This window comes from Chenopodium quinoa, unplaced genomic scaffold (genome assembly GCF_001683475.1).
Source record: "Chenopodium quinoa cultivar QQ74 unplaced genomic scaffold, ASM168347v1, whole genome shotgun sequence".
Classification (NCBI taxonomy): domain Eukaryota; kingdom Viridiplantae; phylum Streptophyta; class Magnoliopsida; order Caryophyllales; family Amaranthaceae; genus Chenopodium; species Chenopodium quinoa.
Window position 1 is genome coordinate 838,617 of NW_018743051.1, and position 20,236 is coordinate 858,852.

At 33.6% G+C, this 20,236-nt stretch overlaps 4 protein-coding genes across 5 annotated transcripts; 2 read left to right on the forward strand and 2 right to left on the reverse strand.

Moving 5' to 3' along the window:
- On the forward strand, positions 1–5,145 carry LOC110730997 (4'-phosphopantetheinyl transferase-like). 2 transcript variants are annotated; one of them, XM_021910849.1, is made up of 8 exons: positions 1–702; positions 804–979; positions 2,018–2,085; positions 2,181–2,282; positions 2,369–2,524; positions 2,967–3,086; positions 4,407–4,532; positions 4,608–5,145. In XM_021910849.1, the coding sequence occupies exons 1-8, from the start codon at positions 629–631 to the stop codon at positions 4,629–4,631; spliced, it is 846 nt and encodes a 281-aa protein (XP_021766541.1). In that variant the 5' UTR covers positions 1–628; the 3' UTR covers positions 4,632–5,145. The 2 variants fall into 2 exon arrangements, with proteins under 2 accessions (XP_021766541.1, XP_021766540.1); XM_021910848.1 differs by having other exon boundaries at positions 3–702; positions 4,407–4,527.
- Positions 5,146–6,374: 1,229 nt separating this feature from the next.
- LOC110730995 (disease resistance protein RGA2-like) lies at positions 6,375–9,164 on the reverse strand. The gene has a single exon (XM_021910846.1). It carries the CDS (start codon positions 9,140–9,142, stop codon positions 6,962–6,964), a length of 2,181 nt encoding a protein of 726 aa, XP_021766538.1. The 5' UTR covers positions 9,143–9,164; the 3' UTR covers positions 6,375–6,961.
- A 629-nt stretch (positions 9,165–9,793) lies between these two features.
- LOC110730996 (putative pentatricopeptide repeat-containing protein At3g11460, mitochondrial) lies at positions 9,794–11,727 on the reverse strand. Its single transcript, XM_021910847.1, has one exon. It carries the CDS (start codon positions 11,721–11,723, stop codon positions 9,807–9,809), a length of 1,917 nt encoding a protein of 638 aa, XP_021766539.1. The 5' UTR covers positions 11,724–11,727; the 3' UTR covers positions 9,794–9,806.
- Positions 11,728–19,185: 7,458 nt separating this feature from the next.
- Positions 19,186–19,815, forward strand: LOC110731053. The gene has a single exon (XM_021910905.1). It carries the CDS (start codon positions 19,186–19,188, stop codon positions 19,813–19,815), a length of 630 nt encoding a protein of 209 aa, XP_021766597.1.
- Positions 19,816–20,236: the final 421 nt, after the last annotated feature.

The following is a 20,236-nucleotide window of genomic DNA, read 5'->3' on the forward strand; positions in this document are numbered from 1 at the left end:
CAATTTCACAATCTAGGGTTTATCATTCCTTTAATTGTCAGTATATTCAATTTTAGGGTTCTTCAAAAACGGATTATCAAACTTTTGGTTATAATTGCTTAAGTTATGAATGTTTATGACGATTAATTTTGTTGCTAGAATTTTTATATGTGCAATGTACGCTGATTTTTTTTAAGGGAGAAGAATTCAATGTGATCTTTGGAGTTTAATTTGATAATTGGGAAGAATTTAATGTGATATTGGAATTTAATTTGACAATTGAGAAGAATTTAATGTAATTTTTATTGTATAAGGTTACTTTTCACACTTAAATAATTTAATAATCTACTCAGTTTACCCGGGTAGTATTTTTTTTAAAAGGTTGCTATAGTTCAATGTAAGTGAGAATTGTACAGAGAATCACAAAGATATCACATAATCTATTCGAGTACTAAAAAACTTATCACACAATCTTGATCGCATAATTACGATTGATTTTTCATTTTTAAGCCTTGGTATATTGTATATATCATGATAATCTGATATGTTTTCTAATTTTGTTTTTAGTTGTTTGTGTCTATTCTACATGTGTTTTGTAATTTGTATTGATTCACAACAACTGTCAACTCTATAACTCTAATGAAATAACATGCGCTGTTTCAATAGACATTTTTCTCTCTCCACTCAACCTCCTTTGCATCCTCTACCTCTTCCACTTCGAGGGTACATATGTGCTACCTTTATTCTCCAACTTTTACTTGGTTGACTTGTTCAATTCAATGATGTAATAAATAAAAATTTGATTTTTTCGTGAAATTTTATAGGGAAACTCACTTGTGGTATGTCATTCCTGATGAAATAAAGAGCTCATCACTCTTGAAACAATATCTGGATATCCTTTCCCCTTTTGAGAAAAAAAGTGTTCTTAGCTTCCGGGAAGACGAGATCAGGAAGAAAGCCCTTTTAGCTCGTGCTTTGGTTCGCACTACCATTGCTAGATGTCAGTACTAATCTCAATTTGTTTAAAAATTTTTTAATTGTTTTGTGTAAATCTAATTGGTTGGTATGTCGTGGCATTTTAAAGGGTTTTTGCGTTTCCAGTGATTAGGCGATCTTTTAGATTGCAATGCCTTCTTGAAATATTTGCTAATCGGACATTTCTAAGCAACCAAATTTATTAGTTGTTTTCAATAAAGATATGATATCGAGTTTTTACTGATTAATGTACAAACTTTTATGCTTGATTAATATACACTTAATGCTTCATTGGGATATTGAGTTGTGTTAATGTGCTACCTGTATGTATCTTTCAATGTCTGGAACAAAAATGGCTAACTGACTCTTTAATTTGAGCATGGTTATAGAGGTTGTTAGGGGAGGTAGAGATTGATAAAATAATAGGAGAAAGATGAAATAAAAAGATATGTGTATAGTTTAGGGAGGTGTAGGAAGGCTAGTGTGTATGGTATGGCTTCTTATGTGTGTATGTCTTGAATGCCTATGACTCATATTTATAGTTTTAGATGGAGCTTGGTAGAAATGGCCTGAAAATTCCAAAAATTCCTCCATCATTGTTGTATTCATGAGGTTCTAGAAAATTCACATGTCAAGAATTCTCTAGATTATTTTAGTAGCTTGTATGATACGACTATACGAGATTGTAGAAAAATCTAGAGAATTGAGGAGCAATACCAACCACTCTACAATCTACATGTATCCGGAAGCTTCTAAAACATGAACCAATACTCCTTCAAAGTAATGGGCCTATTAAAATCTGGGCCACACCAAACAGAGGCTTCTAGAGTGCATTCTTTCATTTGATGCTATTGTAGCATATGGAATTATGGATACCATGATAAGCTCCATATTGTTTAACCACAATAAAAGAGGTCTGAAATTGTACTCTTGACCTTCTAAGTTAGGACTATTATTATCGCAAGCAGTGGACTTCACAATTCTTATGTCATCTGTTTGTTTGTAACAGAAACGTCACCCTTAAATAATGAATTACTGATTTTCTGATTGCATTTCATGGTAGATCAGACAAATTCTTTTGTTGACCCAAGATCTTTGAAGTTTAAGAAAAACACCTATGGAAAACCCGAGGTTATTGTCGTCTTCCCTTATTTAACTATTGATTTCATTACTCTGGTTAGTCATATGTCTATCTTTTCTTATTATGGTTGCTCTACATTTTGCAGGTTGATTGGCAAGATGTACCTGATATAAGTTGGCCACCATTGCATTTTAATTTGTCACACACCTCATCCTTGATTGCCTGTGGAATTACAACCTATTCTCCTGTGAGATATACCTTTTTCTGCCTTTTTAGCTTATGAAAACTGCTTACTTGATGCAAACTTTTGATTTGATTCTCCGTGCCATCTAGATCGGAATTGATGCTGAAGATAAGAATAGAACAACAAAAAATGATGTCATATCATTTGCTTGTCGCTTCTTCTTTCCCTGTGAAGTCGATCACTTGGCCAATATTTCAGAACCGGAATTACAGCGCCAGGAATTTATAAAATTATGGACACTCAAGGTAATGACTAATATATCATAAGACTTCATGCACAAGCGTGACATGTGTGAGAAAAACTGTTCATTATATTGAAAATTTCAGGCTACAAAAAATACAGTTTTATAATGGTAAAACTGCTTTACTTTGCCTCAATTTTACCTTTTTAGATTGTGAAGTATCTGAGTGTTATATTGCTTAGGAAAAAGAACCATCCATTTCTTGCCATTAACTAAGGCATGTAAAGGTTGAATCAGTAAATGTCTGCAATGTTAAGGGGAAGAATGAAAAGCATTAATTAAATTACACTCAATCTATGTATGTAGACAGGACTGACAGTCCATAAGCTCTTAAATCTCATGAATTGGCCCTTTCTATTCAGTATTTCGTTGGCTTTGAAATTGTAGTTGACAGTTAATATATTGATGCTCAGATCTCACCTTACACGTGTAATTAAAACTTTCAGGAAGCTTTCGTAAAAGCAATTGGAAGGGGATTTTCGGCTACTCCATTTAAGACCTTCAGGATTCACTTCAAAGCTTCTTCAAAAAATAAGTCTAATATTTCAAAAACTGCTGCTCTTGAGGTATTCCTTCAGATGTTCTCTGTCCTTTTTGATGAAATTGATTCCCTTTCAATAGATCTTGTAGCTAGTGTTATTATATAACTGAAAAATGAAAGTTTGTGGCTTACTAATTTATCTGTTTAAAACCAATCTGGACTAGAATGGTTCAGTAATTTTAGTCCAGACTCGGATTGCTGATTGTCTGGTTCCTTAAATTTATCTATCTTTTGCCAATTCCTACCGCTATAGTGCCTTTTGAATATACCTCCTATGTTCTCAATCAATCACAACATATCTTTTTCACAGACTCCAATGCATACTTTGGCCAATGTTATCTTAAATAATCAATAACATATACAAGTATGTAAAATTTGTAAAAAGCTTATAATAAAATCTCACATGATTTTTAATTATTTAGCATATCTGTATAAATATGTGATCAATTTTTTTTAGTTATTTTATTCACCAAATGATCTTACAAAAAAGCAGACAATTGGATAGAACATAGAAGATAAGTGGGTCGACAAATAGGGGGTGGGTAACTATATATCACTTGGCATTATAAATTCCAGAAAGTACATAGCTAGGAAAAGAATTTTTTTTTTTTGACAAGAAGGAAAAGAAAGTTATTAATGTATAATAACTTAAGCTTAATGTAAACCCTTTAAATTTGACTAGGGCTTTGTTGTCCAAGAGGGGATGGGAGATACATGTAAACATATAGTCACTGTAGAAATTGGTCAGCTAACCAAGTTAATAGACTTGACCAAAAAAAGAATTCAATAGAAACTTGTTCCATTAGTTCGACAGCAAATCGTTTTTGTAGTTTGCCAAAAGTTATAGCTGAAGACTGGAGCAGAATCATGTGTTCCGGGTTTGGTCTAGTTTAGTTGGTCTGATTTTCAAGTAAGGCATGATTTTCAAGAGCTCCTTTTGACAATATGTGATTCTGATTTATTTTCTACCTTTTCATTGTATTTTTACGAAGAACCTTCAATTGGGAGATTAATATCCTAGAATGCAATAGTATATTAATATGTTGTTAAGCTCATTTTGAGAAGCTTTTCTTAATATTTCAGCGTTAATGCTCAATCTTCAATCCAGATGTGGTTTGCGATATCCTGTTCTAACTTGATTTTGGTTTTATCAGGATCTGGGTAGATTATCAGTGCGTTTTCATTATTTGTGTACTATAAAAAAATGCTACCATTTCTAAATGTTTAACATATTGCTGATTTTTAAAGCTAATATTGTACGAGTGTTTGCAGCTTACCTTCTGTTTTTCTTTTCTATTCCATAAAATCTAACATGTTTGGTCACTTCCACCTCATGGGTTACCAGGAATCTGATATTGCTGTTGAACCATCTCAGTTTCAAACTGGGGAATGGCAGTTGGCCCTTCTTGACTTGGCTGATACTCATTATGCTGCTATTTGCACACAGAATGATAATTTCAGTGAAGGTAAGGTATAATTTTATCAAATTACCGGTTTCAAAACATGGATATGGGATATCAGTTGTTAATTTGGTCCACTTGTGCAGAAAACCTATCACCTATGGCTTTGAGAGTGGAAAACGATTCCATTTTTGGAAGATGTGTGCATGTCTAGGACTCATTCCGTTATCACTGTTGGTGGGCTTGTCAAGCAACTCTGATTGTTCAATTTTTCTGATGTAAGTACAAATATGGTGAAATTAGTTTTTTGACAGAACAGTGAACACAAGAAGAGAGCTAAATCGAGAATCAAGAAAAGGATTGTTGATAGTACATATTAACAGTGGATCTGATCATTGGGGCAGAAGCTAAAACCAACTTATAGGGTGTTCAAGAGGCTCTTACTTTGTACTTTATGCTCTGTATTATTTTGTTCATTTTATTTGTATAACCTTCCAACATTAGTTCATTTTATTTGTATAACCCTCCAACATTATGCAGAAAATTTAGCTAGGTATTACAGTATTTTTCATTATTAATCAACATTCCACATTGTAGCAGTTGGGATATTGTATTGAGTCAAAACGAGTATAAAATTGCCCCATCTGTTCAAAGTTAATTAAGAGGCCAATTCAATTTTCTCTCTGTTTACCGTGTGTTGGTCGATATAAAGTATGCTAAAATGTCAATAGCTTGTCCGGTTAAGCCTTGGGGGTACTGCACAAGCAAGCATCATAGAACACAGAGACCTAATCCTTGGAAAGCTTTTCATTATTAGCCATGATCACCTTTAGCCATCCAAATGACCAAACTTGGGTGTATCATTCAAAAACATACGTTGTACGTTAGTATAAAAAAAAAAGTATAAGATGTTTAAAAGGAGTGAGCTGCTTATGCTTCAGTGATCAAAACAAAGGTGAACGGTTGTTTAGAATTAGATAACAAGAATAGATGTCAGCCAAATGACTAATGAAACTATATGCTTAAGACTTCATCAAAATTCAAAACCAGCAAATTATGTTGATCAGATTAACCACAACCTCAATGGAGGGGGAGATTGAGCTTCAACAATTTACAAAAAACTAAAACCAAGAATATACTGAGCACAAAAAGTGAGCTAGTAAAGATTGACCCTCAGCATAAACCATCTGCCACGACAAAATGACAGTGCTGAAAGTCATAGCAGACGCTTCAATTTCATTTGCATTTTCATCACCGTTTGCTATCTTTGAACTCTAGAACTGTATACATCAGTTCAATCCGAGGGCATAAAAAGAGGAATTGCACCAATTTTTCCATAGTTCAGCTGTTCAGCACAGCATACAAATGCAAAATCTTGGGAGCAAATACAGTAGATACTTTTAACTAGCATCAATAGCAGCAGCATCGACATTTGCAGCAACAACGTAAAACTTCAAGGCAGTAAATACTGATGTTTTGATGCCTGACAACTTGAAACTTACTGCACAAAAAGAAAGATATGCAAATTGAGATAGGATATAAAACAGAACTCAACTAATAGTGCCACCCCGCGAACTAGTATACTACCTTACACTACTATCAAATCCAAGAAGCTTCCAGAGAAAGCAAAAATAACCAGATATTTGTAATAAGTTGCTGACTTGTTGGAAAATCATTATGGAGTAGGGGATGAAAATCAAAGGTCATGAAAGAAAACTTATCATAAGCTCCTCTGCTCAATCATTCTGAATGTTTACCCATATTTTGCAACATCAAACAAGCACTTCAGCAAAACTGATACTAAATAGAAAATAGAAAGTAACTACTAACTACTAATCTACTATGTGCTTAAATCAAATTGGGATATTGTTTATTAGAAAAAGAAAGAGAGCCTACCTCTAATCAGTCAAAGAATTCAGCCAAATCAATGTAAGGGTTTTATGCTGCCCGAAGAAAAGTTGTGAAGTCCTGACCAGTTAATTCAGGAATTATAGTGTTTACGCAAAGCTTTTAAGTCTTGAAGGCTTTGTTGTAGGGAAGACCCTCGGCTCTGGAGTACTTCTCCAAATTCTGACAAACTCTCCACGTTCTCATTGGAATCAATGCATAGGGCAGTAAGACAGAGTGACTGTATTAACTTGAGAAAGTCCATATCGTTGATTTTCACCTCCCTTAATCTGACTTCACCTTGTGAATCTCCATCACAGTCAACTCGTACCCTGTTGTTCTTCCAACGGAAGTTCAAATCTTTAAGGCTTGGACAGGAAGGAATTGACATCAAGTTATCACAACACTCTATCTTTAATTTTAAGAGACGGGGAAATGCCAATCTACTCCTCAAGATGTGATCATCATCCTTTTCATCAACCACGTACTCCTCCCCCCTACACCATCCTTTCAAACTTCCAAGATATTGAATCTGAAGAGATTCAAGGGAGGGAAAGAATGTGGTCAATTCTTCTCCGTCACTGCTCGTGTTGTTGCTTCTAATCTCCATATACTACAACTTTTCCAAGCCCCAAAATGACAGTGATTTTAGATAGCGCAGTTTACTCAACAATGGTATTTGCTCCAACTCTCTACAAAAATTAATCTTAATGTTGACAAGATGTTGGAAAGAAATTGCCCAATCATCCTCTGCTCTACCCCACCTCGGAATTTTCGTACCCATGTATTTCAACAAGACAAATTCCTTGATATTCGAAGATGGCTCTAGCTTTTCCATCACACCTTCACACTCTGAACATCTATCATCATCTGAATAAAAATATATTTCAACTTTGCTGAGATGTTTCATGCTCTTCAAATACTTTCCTTCACCATCATTCATGTAATATTTTCCGATTTCAATCCGCATGCCACCTTTTAAATCAGTCAGGGTTTTTAGGTCTTTGAGATCTCCCATACGTTGCTCTTCTGTAGAACCTCTCTTTTCCTTACCCACCACAAACAATGTTAACACCCTAAGATTGGTCAACTTACCCATGCCTGAAGGCATACTACTCAACTCACATCGTCGTAAATTCAAGTGCCTAAGTCTGGTCAATTTATCCATTCCAGAAGGCATTCTACTCAACTCATCACAGCCTCTTAAATCCAAGTGCCTAAGTTTTACCAATTTACTAAAATCTTTTGGCAACTCCCTCAAATTATTGCAATCAGATAACACTAATGTCTGCAGATTATTCAGTCTAGTAATAGAATCAGTGAGTGTCTCTAAATCACAATTTGAAGACAGGTCAAGATACGTTAAATGCAGTAGCTTACCAATTGAATCAGGCAGCCTTATCATACCTGCTGACCGCAAGTACAACACCCTTAAACAGATCCAACTGTCAATTGGTGTATCCACTAGAGATGTTGAATGAGAGCTTAAAATAAACGAACGAATCTTACTCTTACAAAAGAAACTTTGTGGACATCGATCACTAGCAAAATACACATGACGAACTTTATCTCCCAATATGGTTGTATTAGAACTCACTACACTTATTTCCTCTCCCCCCACTTCTAGAGCAACATCGTGCATCAAGTCATGGATTTTCGCTCCCTCAATATCACCATATTTATCCTTCTTTACATCTTGAAAGAAACATCTGCGTACCAAAATCAGGAAATGTTCTTCTGCAGCATCTTCTATGCTTTGACCTCCATCCAATGGCACAATGAATCCTTGTGCCATCCAAAGATCAATCAATCTCACCCTCTTTATATAAGCATCTTTGGGAAACAATGCACAATAGCTAAAGCAATTCTTCAAAGAGGGTCTAAGGTTGTGATAACTAAGCTTAAGTATAGACATAACTTCGTTATCACCTTGTCCAATTTTAGCCAATCCACTATCCACAAATGTCTGCCACTTACTCAGAGGCTGACCAAATAGAAGACTTCCGACCACCTTTATAGCAAGCGGGATGTTGTAGCATTTTTCAGCAATTTTCTTTCCAATATCAACTAACTTGAGATGATTAACGAGCTCTTGTTCCCCTTTGTCAAATGCTATAGACTCAAACAAGAGCCAAGAATTCTCTGGAGACAAACCTTGCAATTTGTGCACATGTTTTTCCCCGATAATCTTTGCAGTCATCTCCGAACGTGTGGTCACCACAATCCGACTACCCTGCCGACCCAACGTTAAGAACCTGTACAGGCAACGCCATTTCTCACAATCTTCATTCCATACATCATCAAGAACAAGCAAGAACTTCCTTCCTTTTAATTTCTCTTGAAATTTCTTCTGCACCCATTCCATTGTGGCTGTAGCATCAGGCTTGTGATCAGTAACTAATTCTAAAATCTTACAAAGGATTGATCTGACATCAAATTGCTCACCATCTTGATCAGAGACACAAACCCACAACCTCAACTTGGGATCCGGAAACTCTGCTTCAACCTCTTTATCATTACAAACGAGTTGAGCAAGAGCAGTCTTACCCAATCCACCCACTCCCACAATACTCAAGAAACGAATACTTTCATCAACATCATTTGAACCTAACAACATATCAATGACTACCTTTTTATCATGCTCTCTCCCAATGATAGCCTGTGCGTCCACGTAGGAATAAGTGTCGTCCCTCCTCCTAACAATAGGATTATAGTCTACACTAAGACCAAACTTCTGATGGTTGCTAACAATTTCATCCAACTTCTTTCTAATTTCCTCGACCTGATGAGACATTCTACGAGCATTACTCACCCTCTTCTTAGTAGAAAAAAAGCTGCGTACCTCTTCTTAGTATCTTTCAAATAAAAACAAAGACCCCAATAAAAGTACATTACTAAAAAAAAGTGAAAGCATCCAATAGCTAATGTGGGAAAATGAGCACATCCATCAATTCCGGTGAAATATGTAATAATAAACCAATAAACATGTACGGCTCAGTCAAATTAATCATTTTGATAGTTTGATTATTCTTTTCGATGATAAAGGTTTAACCTTAATTTTAACACCACACCAAATACAACTGTACAAGTATATTTCTAAAGTATATTGTAGTTGGAGATGGAGTACTCCAATATTTTAAAAGATGGTTTCCTCAAAAAAAAAAAAAAAAAAAAAGAGTAATAATTAGGAGATGGGTACATTAAAGCTTTAGAATCCACATTATAAAAACCAAAAACTTTAGTCAAATGGATCAGTCCTCATTTCTTTATTGGTTTAATGCATTTGTCACATACTCACCGTACTGTTGTGTAGCAACATCTTCAGGAATCCTACCATTCAGTCTCCTATACTGTAGATACACCTTGATAATCTTGGTAATCTGTTTAGTGTTTACAGCTCATAACATTCTGAGGTAGGATTGCTGAAAGATCAATTATTCTCATCAGTTGCTAGTTTGCTACCAATAGTCTTTGCAAGAACATGCTCCGTTTCTAAAATGATGGAAGCGAGTTGCATCTCTAACAACAATAAGCCGGTCCACGGTCTTGCTAACTAGCTTTATAAACAAATGACAGTCTTCACATACTCGAAGGTTCTTTATCACAACAATTTCTGCACCAGGCAGAGTGTTGAGTAGCCCAAATGCAATTGCCAGCCTTTCACTATGTAATCTACTATTGCTCTGCCTGAACTCACCAAGATTCCCTACCGACTTTTCCAATCTTTCCAACATTTTGCAGATTTCATTTGTCTCGGGATGGGATGTATCCCCTGCCAAGAACATATGAATCCTCCCTTCATGTTCAACATAACTATACCCGGGATCTTTTCTAAGTTTCAGCCCTCTCATCATCACTTGGGTTTTCTTTACACCCTCAATATTTCCAGCATCCAAGTATATGTTTGATAATAAGACATAGTAACCAGTATTTGCTGGTTCAATCTCAACAACTCTTTGAAAAGCCAATTTAGCCAATTCAACATTTTTATGAATCTTACAAGCACCCAAAAGAGCTCCCCAAACAGCTGCATCAGGTTGCATTGGCATAGAAATGATGAGCTCGTGAGCTTTGCTAAGACAACCAGCTCGTCCTAATAGATCAACCATACATGCATAATGCTCTTTTTTGGGCACTAAATTGTAATATTTTCCCATTGAGTAGAAATATGTCAAACCTTTATCAATTAGGCCTGCATGACTACACGCAGATAAAACGCTCACAAAAACTGTTCCATCAGGTTGAATCCCACTACTAATCATCTCATCAAACAGATCAACTGCAACCTCTCCTTGCCCATGCAAGCCATAACCACCTATCATAGCCGTCCAAATGACTAAGCTTTTCTTGGGTGTATCATCGAAAATTGCACGAGCCTTCACCAAATTTCCACATCTAGAATGCATATTAATCAATACACTTCTCAAGAACACATTCGAACTATACCCTAAGGTTTCAATTTGCTTCTCCACATCACAACCAATACTACGAGCACCAAGGTGCGCACAAGAGGATAAAACCCCAACTAACGTTACAGCATTAGGACGGATCCTCAAGGACTCCATCTCATGGTAAAGATCCAAAACACGAGCAGGAAATCCATTTTGTGCATATCCATTAATCATGGCATTCCAAGTAATCAAACTCTTTTCTGGTATCTTGTCAAACAATCTTCTAGCAGAATCAACCGACCCACATCGTAGATACATGGTCAACAAACAATTTACTACAGCAACATCATTAACCAGCCCACACCTAACATTAAGACCATGTAGAGACATCCCAAACCTCAAATGCGGCGGCAAACTACAAACAGGGACCAACCCAAGCATGGTAACATCATTATAAGCCACACCCAAAAACCTCATTACACCAAACAAGGACACCACATCGGAAACCCGGGATTCCATCGAATACCCAGAAAGCATAGCATTGTAACAGACAGTGGGCTGGTGCTGAAATGGTTGGGGAATTTCATCAAACACTTGGCGTGCACTATCAAGTTGATAACATTCACAATAAAACGAGATCAAAGAGGTTCTTACAAAGGTATCTGAGAGTGACCCAGTTTGAAGGACATGGGAATGGAGCTGTTGGCCAGTGAAAAAGAGAGAAAGAGAGGCGCAAGATTTAAGGATGAAGGGGAATGTAGAGGAATCTGGGGATTGCCCAAATCGCAGCATTCGGAGGTATAATTGAAGGGCATTTAAGAATTGATCTTGCTTCGAAAGCTCTCGTAATTGAAGGTTCCATTCGTTGACGGTGGCGGCGAAGGTGGTGGAAGTTGGACGATTTGATGGGTTTTGAACGGTGAGAGTGGCGGGAAGATGACATATAAATCGGGCTTGGCGGCAAGTGTTGCTTTGTTTGATCATAGTCGTTGAGTTTTAAACGTAGTAGTAACTAACTAACTATTAGACCAGTAGTTAACTGCTGCTGGTGCTGCTGCTGCTGCTGCTGCTGCTGCTGCTGGTGCTGCTGCTGCTGCTGCTGCTGCTGCTGGTGCTGCTGCTGCTGGTGCTGCTGCTGCTGCTGGTGCTGCTGCTGCTGCTGCTGCTGCTGGTGCTGCTGCTGCTGGTGCTGCTGCTGCTGCTGGTGCTGCTGCTGCTGCTGCTGCTGCTGGTGGTGGTGCTGCTGCTGCTGCTGCTGCTGCTGCTGTGCTGCTGCTGCTGCTGCTGCTGCTGCTGCTGCTGCTGCTGCTGCTGCTGCTGCTGCTGCTGCTGCTGCTGCTTGCTGCTGCTGCTGCTGCTGCTGCTGCTGCTGCTGCTGCTTTTATATTTAATTTAATTAATTTAATTTGGAGTAAGTAATAGGCGAGGTTGTCCAATCCACCAAATCATTTTGGTCCCAATGACCATTTAAAATAAAAGTTTAGCGCGATGCAAGAATGGGCGCGACTCCATTCTCACAAAGTTAGTCTAGGATCCCATCTAACTTTCATTATAAAATAAAAATGTAAATACCAAAAGAGAAGAGGACATGTTGATCAAACAAGCCTCGAAAAGCCACGGGCTACCACCGTGTACCCCAACCCATAATTGCCAATACTCCAGAAGTGCACGCTTTCCAGAGTTTTATTGCTCATCCATGTTTCACTTTACGTGATTACAATTTTAATTAATAGCCGACTCAATCAAGAAGACCATACATAACAATCATACATCAATTCACTTTTAATCTTATTTAGGACAATGGTGATCACATCACAAGTTGACCTTTAATTCCATTAATCTTCTAAATTATTCAAAATTGTTGAACATAGTCAACCCACCTAGCCATTTCGGCTTAATCCACCTTTACTCAACATACTAACAAGTCATGATTGAGTAATAAATAAATAAATAAATAAATAAATAAATAAATAATAACCTTGTGGAATAATTAATAAATTCATTCCACTTAAACCATTCATTTCCAATCCTTTAATAATCCAAATGTGGTTAACAAACCAATCCAATAAAATTATGCTTGTATCAACATTCCATACAAACAATAAATCCAATATAATTCAACATGTTTGCATCCATAATTCCATACAAACATAATCAATTCACCAAAACATGTCTCATAAACATAAGCACATGAATTAATTAAATGTATAACCAAACAATTTCCATCAAAGTGTTCCCTAATCATAAAACTAAGTTCTTTCCTTTTGGTACCTAAACATGATACTACTTATAACGAAGTAGACATGTACATACCTCGTGTAAACAATTCGGTTTGCCACTTAAAAACTAGAAATCACCTTCATTAAACTCCTCTCCTAAACCAAACAATAACATCTCAATCAATACCCAATCAATCAAATTTACAGCAACGCTAACTTACTTTAAAACCTTCAAAATCCAAATCAAACAACACTTTAAAACCCTTCCTTTAATTAAAATTAAAGGCTTATATATAGTTCTTTAAATTTTCTTCATAAAAACCATAAAATACATCATTATACATGAAATTACAGCAAGTTTAAAGTTTAATAAAAATCTTAAAATTATTTAAAAACCTCTAATAATTTCCCTTTTTAATGGGTGATTAAACCCTCTTTATAAAACATCAAAAGTAGTACTTAGGAACTATTTTCAGCACTTAAAACTTCAATAAAAAAAATATATTTATGCTTAATTAACTTTAAACATAATTAATTTTATTAATCAAACTCAAGGATAATATTTTAAGTATAAAAAACTTCGTTAAAATCAAAAACTGCCCGAAAATCATATTTAGAGGCTGAATTTGGCCACGAGAGGGTGGTGAAAACTACCATAGGTAGTGAGTTTTTCTTAAAACGTTGTTTCCACATGGAAAACACTACTTTTTTGTCAAAATCGGATGAGTTCAGAACCTGATCGGGATTAATATTAATGAACGAAAATCTTAAAATTAAAACACGAATTTAAGTGTTCAAAACAATATGGAATTAAGTTAAACTAATTAGTACTTATAATCACCAAAATTTCAAAACATCATTACTATAAAAGCCCTAAATCAATTGTTCATAAAAACCCTAAAATCATGATTTTCAATAATTAAAAACCCTAGGTTATAAAATTTACAAAATTTGAAAATTATGACACTTATAAAATCTGAAATTATAAAGTTTAATCATCAAAATACAATTTGATACTAATTAAATTAATTTCAAACAATAAAATCAAAATCCATAATCAATAATTATAATTACACAAATCTATCTATCTATATATTTATCATACTAAAAGACAAGCGCATCAATGTGAGGATGACAAATGTCACTCTCTCATTGGCTTATCTTATGTATAAAATATATCTATATAATTATTGTTTACATATTCAACCATAGTTATTTTTGTTAAACTTCAAACAATAAAAGCAAGTTTCTATACATGCATAAGATTTTCATGATTTCCTAACATAAATATTGATTTAATTTTTTTTATAATAAATATATACTTTCCAATACTACAAATAATCCATAAAGTCTTTCCAATCTTTATTTATAGTCAATTTAAAGAATAATAACTAATTTGAAGCAATATGATTAAAGTGGCATAATTAAGGAACAAATATTTCGTATTTTGAAAGGCTAATATTTTTTTTATGAAAATTAAATAAAATCGATAGAATTTAGTTTGACGTCAATTATGAAATCAATACAAACATTTAAAAAAAAATCAGATGTACAATAAAATATTGTGCACCTATTATAAAATCTACCCTGTAATGAATGAAAGTTATTTATGCTTTATTGATAAAAGTTACCCAAAATAGTCTACAAGTTATCCTAAGGGCTTGTTCTCTTTCGTTGAAATTCAGTTCAGTTTAGCTCAGTTCAGTTCAGCTTAGTTCAGTTCAGTTCAGTTCAACTCTTAATTTACGTCTAATGATATTGCTAATGATATAAAGTCAAATTTCATTCTTTTAAACTCTTATTACAACAACAACAACAACAACAACAACAACAACAACAACAACAACAACAACAACAACAACAACAACAACAACAACAACAACAACAACAACAATAATAATAATAATGATAATAATATTAACAATAATAATAATAATAATAATAATATTAACAATAATAATAATAATCAATAAGTAATAAATAATAAATAATAATAATAATAACAATAATAATTGAAATAATAATAATAATAATCAATAAATAATAATAATAATCATCAATAAATAATAATAATAATAACAATAATAATAACAATAATAACAATAATAATAATAATAATCAATAAATAATAATAATAATAATCATCAATAATTAATAATAATAATATTAATAATAATAATAATAATATTATTATTATTAAGAATATGTACATTTGTATATACACATATGTATAGTAATAAATAATCAATAAATAATCAAAGATCACTAATCCGTAGTTAAAAATCACTAATTAATAAGTTCAGTTCAGTTCAGCTCAATTCAGTTCAGTTCAGTTCAGTTCAGCTCAGTTCAGTTCAGTTCAGTTCAGTTTAGTTCATTTCAGCTGAGTTCAGTCAATCGGAACAACCCTAAATTCAATTCAATTCAAGTAATCGGATGAATACAAAAGTTTTTGATAAAGATACAAAATAGTGTAAAAATTACTTTTATCGTTTGTTGTACTCCTTGACAAATATTGAATGCTGAGCCGAAATGTTGTCTTGGAAAAAAAATACATAATCTTGAACATAAATTTAATTTTAATCGGCCTTTCATTTTCTATACAATGTCTTTTACAATGACCTTTTGTTTTTCTTGCATAAAAAAAAAAAAAAAAAAAAAAAAAAAAAAAAAAAAAAACTGAATCAATAACCAATCTAAACAAGAAGAATAAAAGTTAAATTGAATTAGACATTTGACGGAAAAGGGACAGATATAAAATGTATTATAAATATTACTCGTGTGTTTAAATTGTAATATTCGTAATAACAATGTTATTACTTATGAATTTAAAAATTGTGCATTGCTCATGTACTATACTAGATATATAACAATCATGTGCAATAATTTATGTTGTTTTATACATAATAATACTTTTAACTATAATAGTATGTGTATATAATATAATATTTTTTATAATATAAAAAAGTATATGTATATAATATAATATTTTATAACACGTGTCCTCCATACCAAGTGTAGTCCCAATCATCACTACACCAATTGGTTGTTGGTGTAGTGGTGACTGAGACTACACTAGGTAGGGAGGACCTGTGTTCGCTTCCCTGCAACAACAATCGGAAGGGGAATGGAACCTAATAACCTAGAACTGATCCTCAAATCTGGATTAGCCCAAAGGGTGAACCGGATAGAACACGCAAAACTCAATGCATATATGACGGGAATTAACTTATCCTTTATCTATCTTATACAAAACTCCAAAGTCTAATTTTTTTTTTCAAAATATAATAATAATAACATTTGTAAATTTTTGTTAATATGAAAGATATAAACCTATCAAAATGTATATATAGTTAAATTGTTTAATAACTTATATCGAATGCGTAGTTTTATTAAAATTATTTGCATGTAATCATTAAATGTGTTGGATGTTGTGTAGCTATGCAATGTCCAAAACTTTAGTTGAGCGACTTTGATTTAGTGACTGTACGGTAAAAAGATATTGACTTCAATCTTGAAACCTAATAGTCTAATAAATTCTAAATAGAAAAATTAAAACAAAAGGAAATGAAAATAGTAAATGGCTTTAAGTATTGAAATAAACATAACCTTTTAAATCAATTTAGCGAAATCAAGAGACAATTTTAAGGCTTTTAAAATTAAATGGGGGAAAATATATGTAAAAAGAACATTTTTATATATATAAATGTCCATGCACTATTATAAGAGTTTTGTTAACCTTTTTATAATTAAGGTAGGGATAAATATTAGTAATATATATTCCGTATATTTTATTTATATAAAATTATCAGTATCCATACCTATATACGAAGTATTTGTGTTATATACTATATTTAATCAGCTTTTGGTTATATATGTGACTATTATATAATATATAGTTTTTGTCACAATGGTTAACTTAGGAAAATATATGTTCTGGTAGGTCAAATATAAGGCTATTATTGTGTTTATAGATTTAATGAGTGCAACGGGTAAATAAAACATGTATATATTAGATTGATTGTAGCTACTGATGCGGATGGTATGATAAGAAAATTATAGTTTTTTCTCAACAGGAGATATAAATAAATTAGTCCATTTCTTATATAGCTATGTGGAGTATTATTCAATTATTTTTCAATTAATAGAATATAACATTATAAAAAATTAAAAGAAATTCAAATAACATAAAATACTATTCAAATAATGTTCCTTTAATTTTTTTTTATTGACCATTAGTAACCAAGTCCTTTAATAGTAAATGAATTACCTCTGTTTTTATTTTTATTTTTCCTACGGGTTTAATAATTTGATTTATACACTATGCTAGTTAATAAAACTAAGGAGAAAAAAAATAAGACTAACCTTTTTGTGTGGGAATTTTTTTTGGGGATTCATGGGGTATTTATAGGAGAGAATTGTAGGGTAAATAAGAAGATTGGGCCTCATAAAAATAATGGGTCGATTACAAATGGGTTAGGCTTGTGTGATTGAACATAAATTGTAGAATAAAGGTGCATAAAATAATTTGTTCAAATAAATTTCGACCCAAATTAATAATTTGAAACTTTTGAAATTAAATTATGAAAAATAAAAAATAAATATTATAAATAAAATAAATTTTCATTTATAAAATATTTAAAAAATACGGGGGATTACAACTACTACTACTACCACCACCACCACCACCACCACCACCACAACCACTCCTGCTGCTGCTGCTACTACTACTACTACTGCTACTACTACTACTCCTACTACTACTACTGCTACTGCTACTTTTGCTGCTGCTGCTACTACTACTACTACTACTTCTACTATTACTACTACTGCTACTGTTGTTGCTACTACTACTCCTACTACTCCTCCTGTTGCTGCTCCTGCTGCTGCTATTACTACTACTCCTCCTACTGCTCCTACTATTGCTCCTACTGCTCCTACTATTGCTACTATTGCTATTGCTCCTCCTCCTCCTACTATTACTACTAACTCTACTACTACTTATACTGCTACTACTACTAGCTAACTCTACTGCTACTGCTACTACTGCTGCTACTGTTACTCCTACTCCTACTACTGCTCCTACTACTGCTACTACTACTACTGCTACTACTACTACTACTACTACTACTACTAATTCAACTCAATGAACTAACAATCAATACCCACATACATATAATGTTTCTACACATTGTGATTCTAATATCAAATGTTTATAAAAGAAATTGTTATTATTATTATTTATTTTTTTGAAAAAATTGTTATAATTATTAAAAATTATTAATTGATAATATTATTAAATATTAATTCTTAATAGTTTGAATTATTAAATATTAACAAAGATAACTAATTTTTAATATTAATAATTATTATAATTATTCAAAATAATAAATTATTATCATCAATACAATATTAATTATTATTATTGTTATTATTAATTATTATTTGAAAATAGAGCAGAGCAGTGCAGAACAGATTTTTTTTGGGCAGAGCAGAGCAGCTCTAACGAACGGGGCCTAAGTTAAGTACAACCCCTAAGAGCACTAGCAATGGTGAGTTTTTTTTTTTTGCTCATGAGCTTTTTTTGTGAGGAAAAAAAATACTCAAGGCTTACAATGGTGAGGAAAAGGGAAAAGGGGAAAAAAAGCTCATGAGCAAAAATAAAAATGCTCAAAACTTGAGCTTTTTTGGTGATGAACAGTAAATGAAGTGGGCCCCACACGCGTCAGACCCACTAAAAAAATTTCGCCTCCCCCACCATCAAAACGACGCGTTTTGATGAAGTAGTCTCAAAGGCGCGCCTCAAAACGCGTCGTTTTGAGCTGCCAGAATTAAAAAAAAAAAGGAAGAAGATCTGACGCGTGCAGGCGATTGGCGAGTGGAGAAGCGACGCGTGGCAGATGCAGCGGAGGAGCCAATCACAAATTACTAGCCGTTTACAACGGTTATTTATTTATTAAGCATTTTCAGAAAAATATATTTTGTAAAAAAAAAAATAATAATTTACCAACGGTCATAAAATTAAATTCTCTAGCATTTTGATATATTTTGATATAATTTTGTAAACACTTTAAAATCCTCCAAATTTTAATTTTCTTAAATTCTCTATAAATAGACATGCATTGGGAATGGAAGAACTGTCCAACGACATGGAAAGCGCAGTACGCCGGTAGGAACAAGAAAGCAACGCTAATACTGGAAGCCGTTGCAGATCAGGATTTATGGATATGGCATTCCTTCTTTGGGATCATAGATCTTGTAATGACCTAAATGTCTTATACCGTTCCCCAGTGTTCGATGAGGTTCTGCATGGTCGAGCTCCTCCGGTAAATTTTACCGTTAACGGCCATGAATACAACATGGCATATTACTTAGCCGACGGTATTTATCCGAAGTGGGCAACTTTTGTTCAGGGTATCACAACCCCTCAACTTCAAAAAGATAAATTGTTCGCTGACCACCAGGCTGCTGCTCGAAAGGACGTTGAAAGAGCATTCGGTGTTTTGCAAGCTCGATTTGCAATAATACGAAAACCGTCACTGGCGTACGATGAGGACATACTGCGAGACATAATGAAAGCATGTATCATTATGCACAACATGATTGTTGAAGATGAGCGCCACAACTACACTCGAGCCGAAGTTCTAAGAGCGTTCTACGAAGAAGATCAACAAGAATCAACACCAGCATCAACATCTACAACGCCACCGTTTGAATTCAACGTAGGCCGACCTACCAACTTTGACTTCAACGCATTTCTACAGCGAAAAGCTTCCCTCCGTGACAGAGAAATTCATCTATCTCTGAAACGTGATTTAGTCGAACATATTTGGCAACGATACGGGCCACGTAATTAGGGAGAAATTAGACGACTTAAATAAAGCCAAGTACTATGGCGTAGCTACTTTTCCGTACGCAGTCGAGTTATTTTTTAGTTGTTGTGTTTATTTTATTTCCTAAGTTTAATTACGCATGACGTTGCAAATGTAATTGTTCTCTAGTATTGTACCGCTTTTAAAATAAATAAAAACATTTAACAAATTATGAGCTTTTTTTTACAATTTTTTTATATAACGTATTTAATTTTACGACAAATTTTAACGATAAAAAAGACAACAATAAAAAAAATAAGTTACACAAATTTAAACTAGTTTTTATTTATTTGGAGTAACATTGTTAAAATATAAATGAAATAAATAAATAAAGAAGTGTTGTGTAGGAGAGAGAAAGTAATGGTGGGGTATTGAAAAAGTAAGAGAGAGATAGTGGTGGGTGAGC

Bases quoted from the DNA above. Each gene is read 5' to 3' on its own strand.
- LOC110730995 (XM_021910846.1), bottom strand. From the start codon at position 9,142: ATGTCTCATCAGGTCGAGGAAATTAGAAAGAAGTTGGATGAAATTGTT.
- LOC110730997 (XM_021910848.1), top strand. From the start codon at position 629: ATGCGCTGTTTCAATAGACATTTTTCTCTCTCCACTCAACCTCCTTTG. The intron at 2,283-2,368 runs GTGAGATATACC...CGTGCCATCTAG, and splicing joins GAATTACAACCTATTCTCCT to ATCGGAATTGATGCTGAAGA. The intron at 2,525-2,966 runs GTAATGACTAAT...TAAAACTTTCAG, and splicing joins TAAAATTATGGACACTCAAG to GAAGCTTTCGTAAAAGCAAT.
- LOC110731053 (XM_021910905.1), top strand. From the start codon at position 19,186: ATGGCATTCCTTCTTTGGGATCATAGATCTTGTAATGACCTAAATGTC.
- LOC110730996 (XM_021910847.1), bottom strand. From the start codon at position 11,723: ATGATCAAACAAAGCAACACTTGCCGCCAAGCCCGATTTATATGTCAT.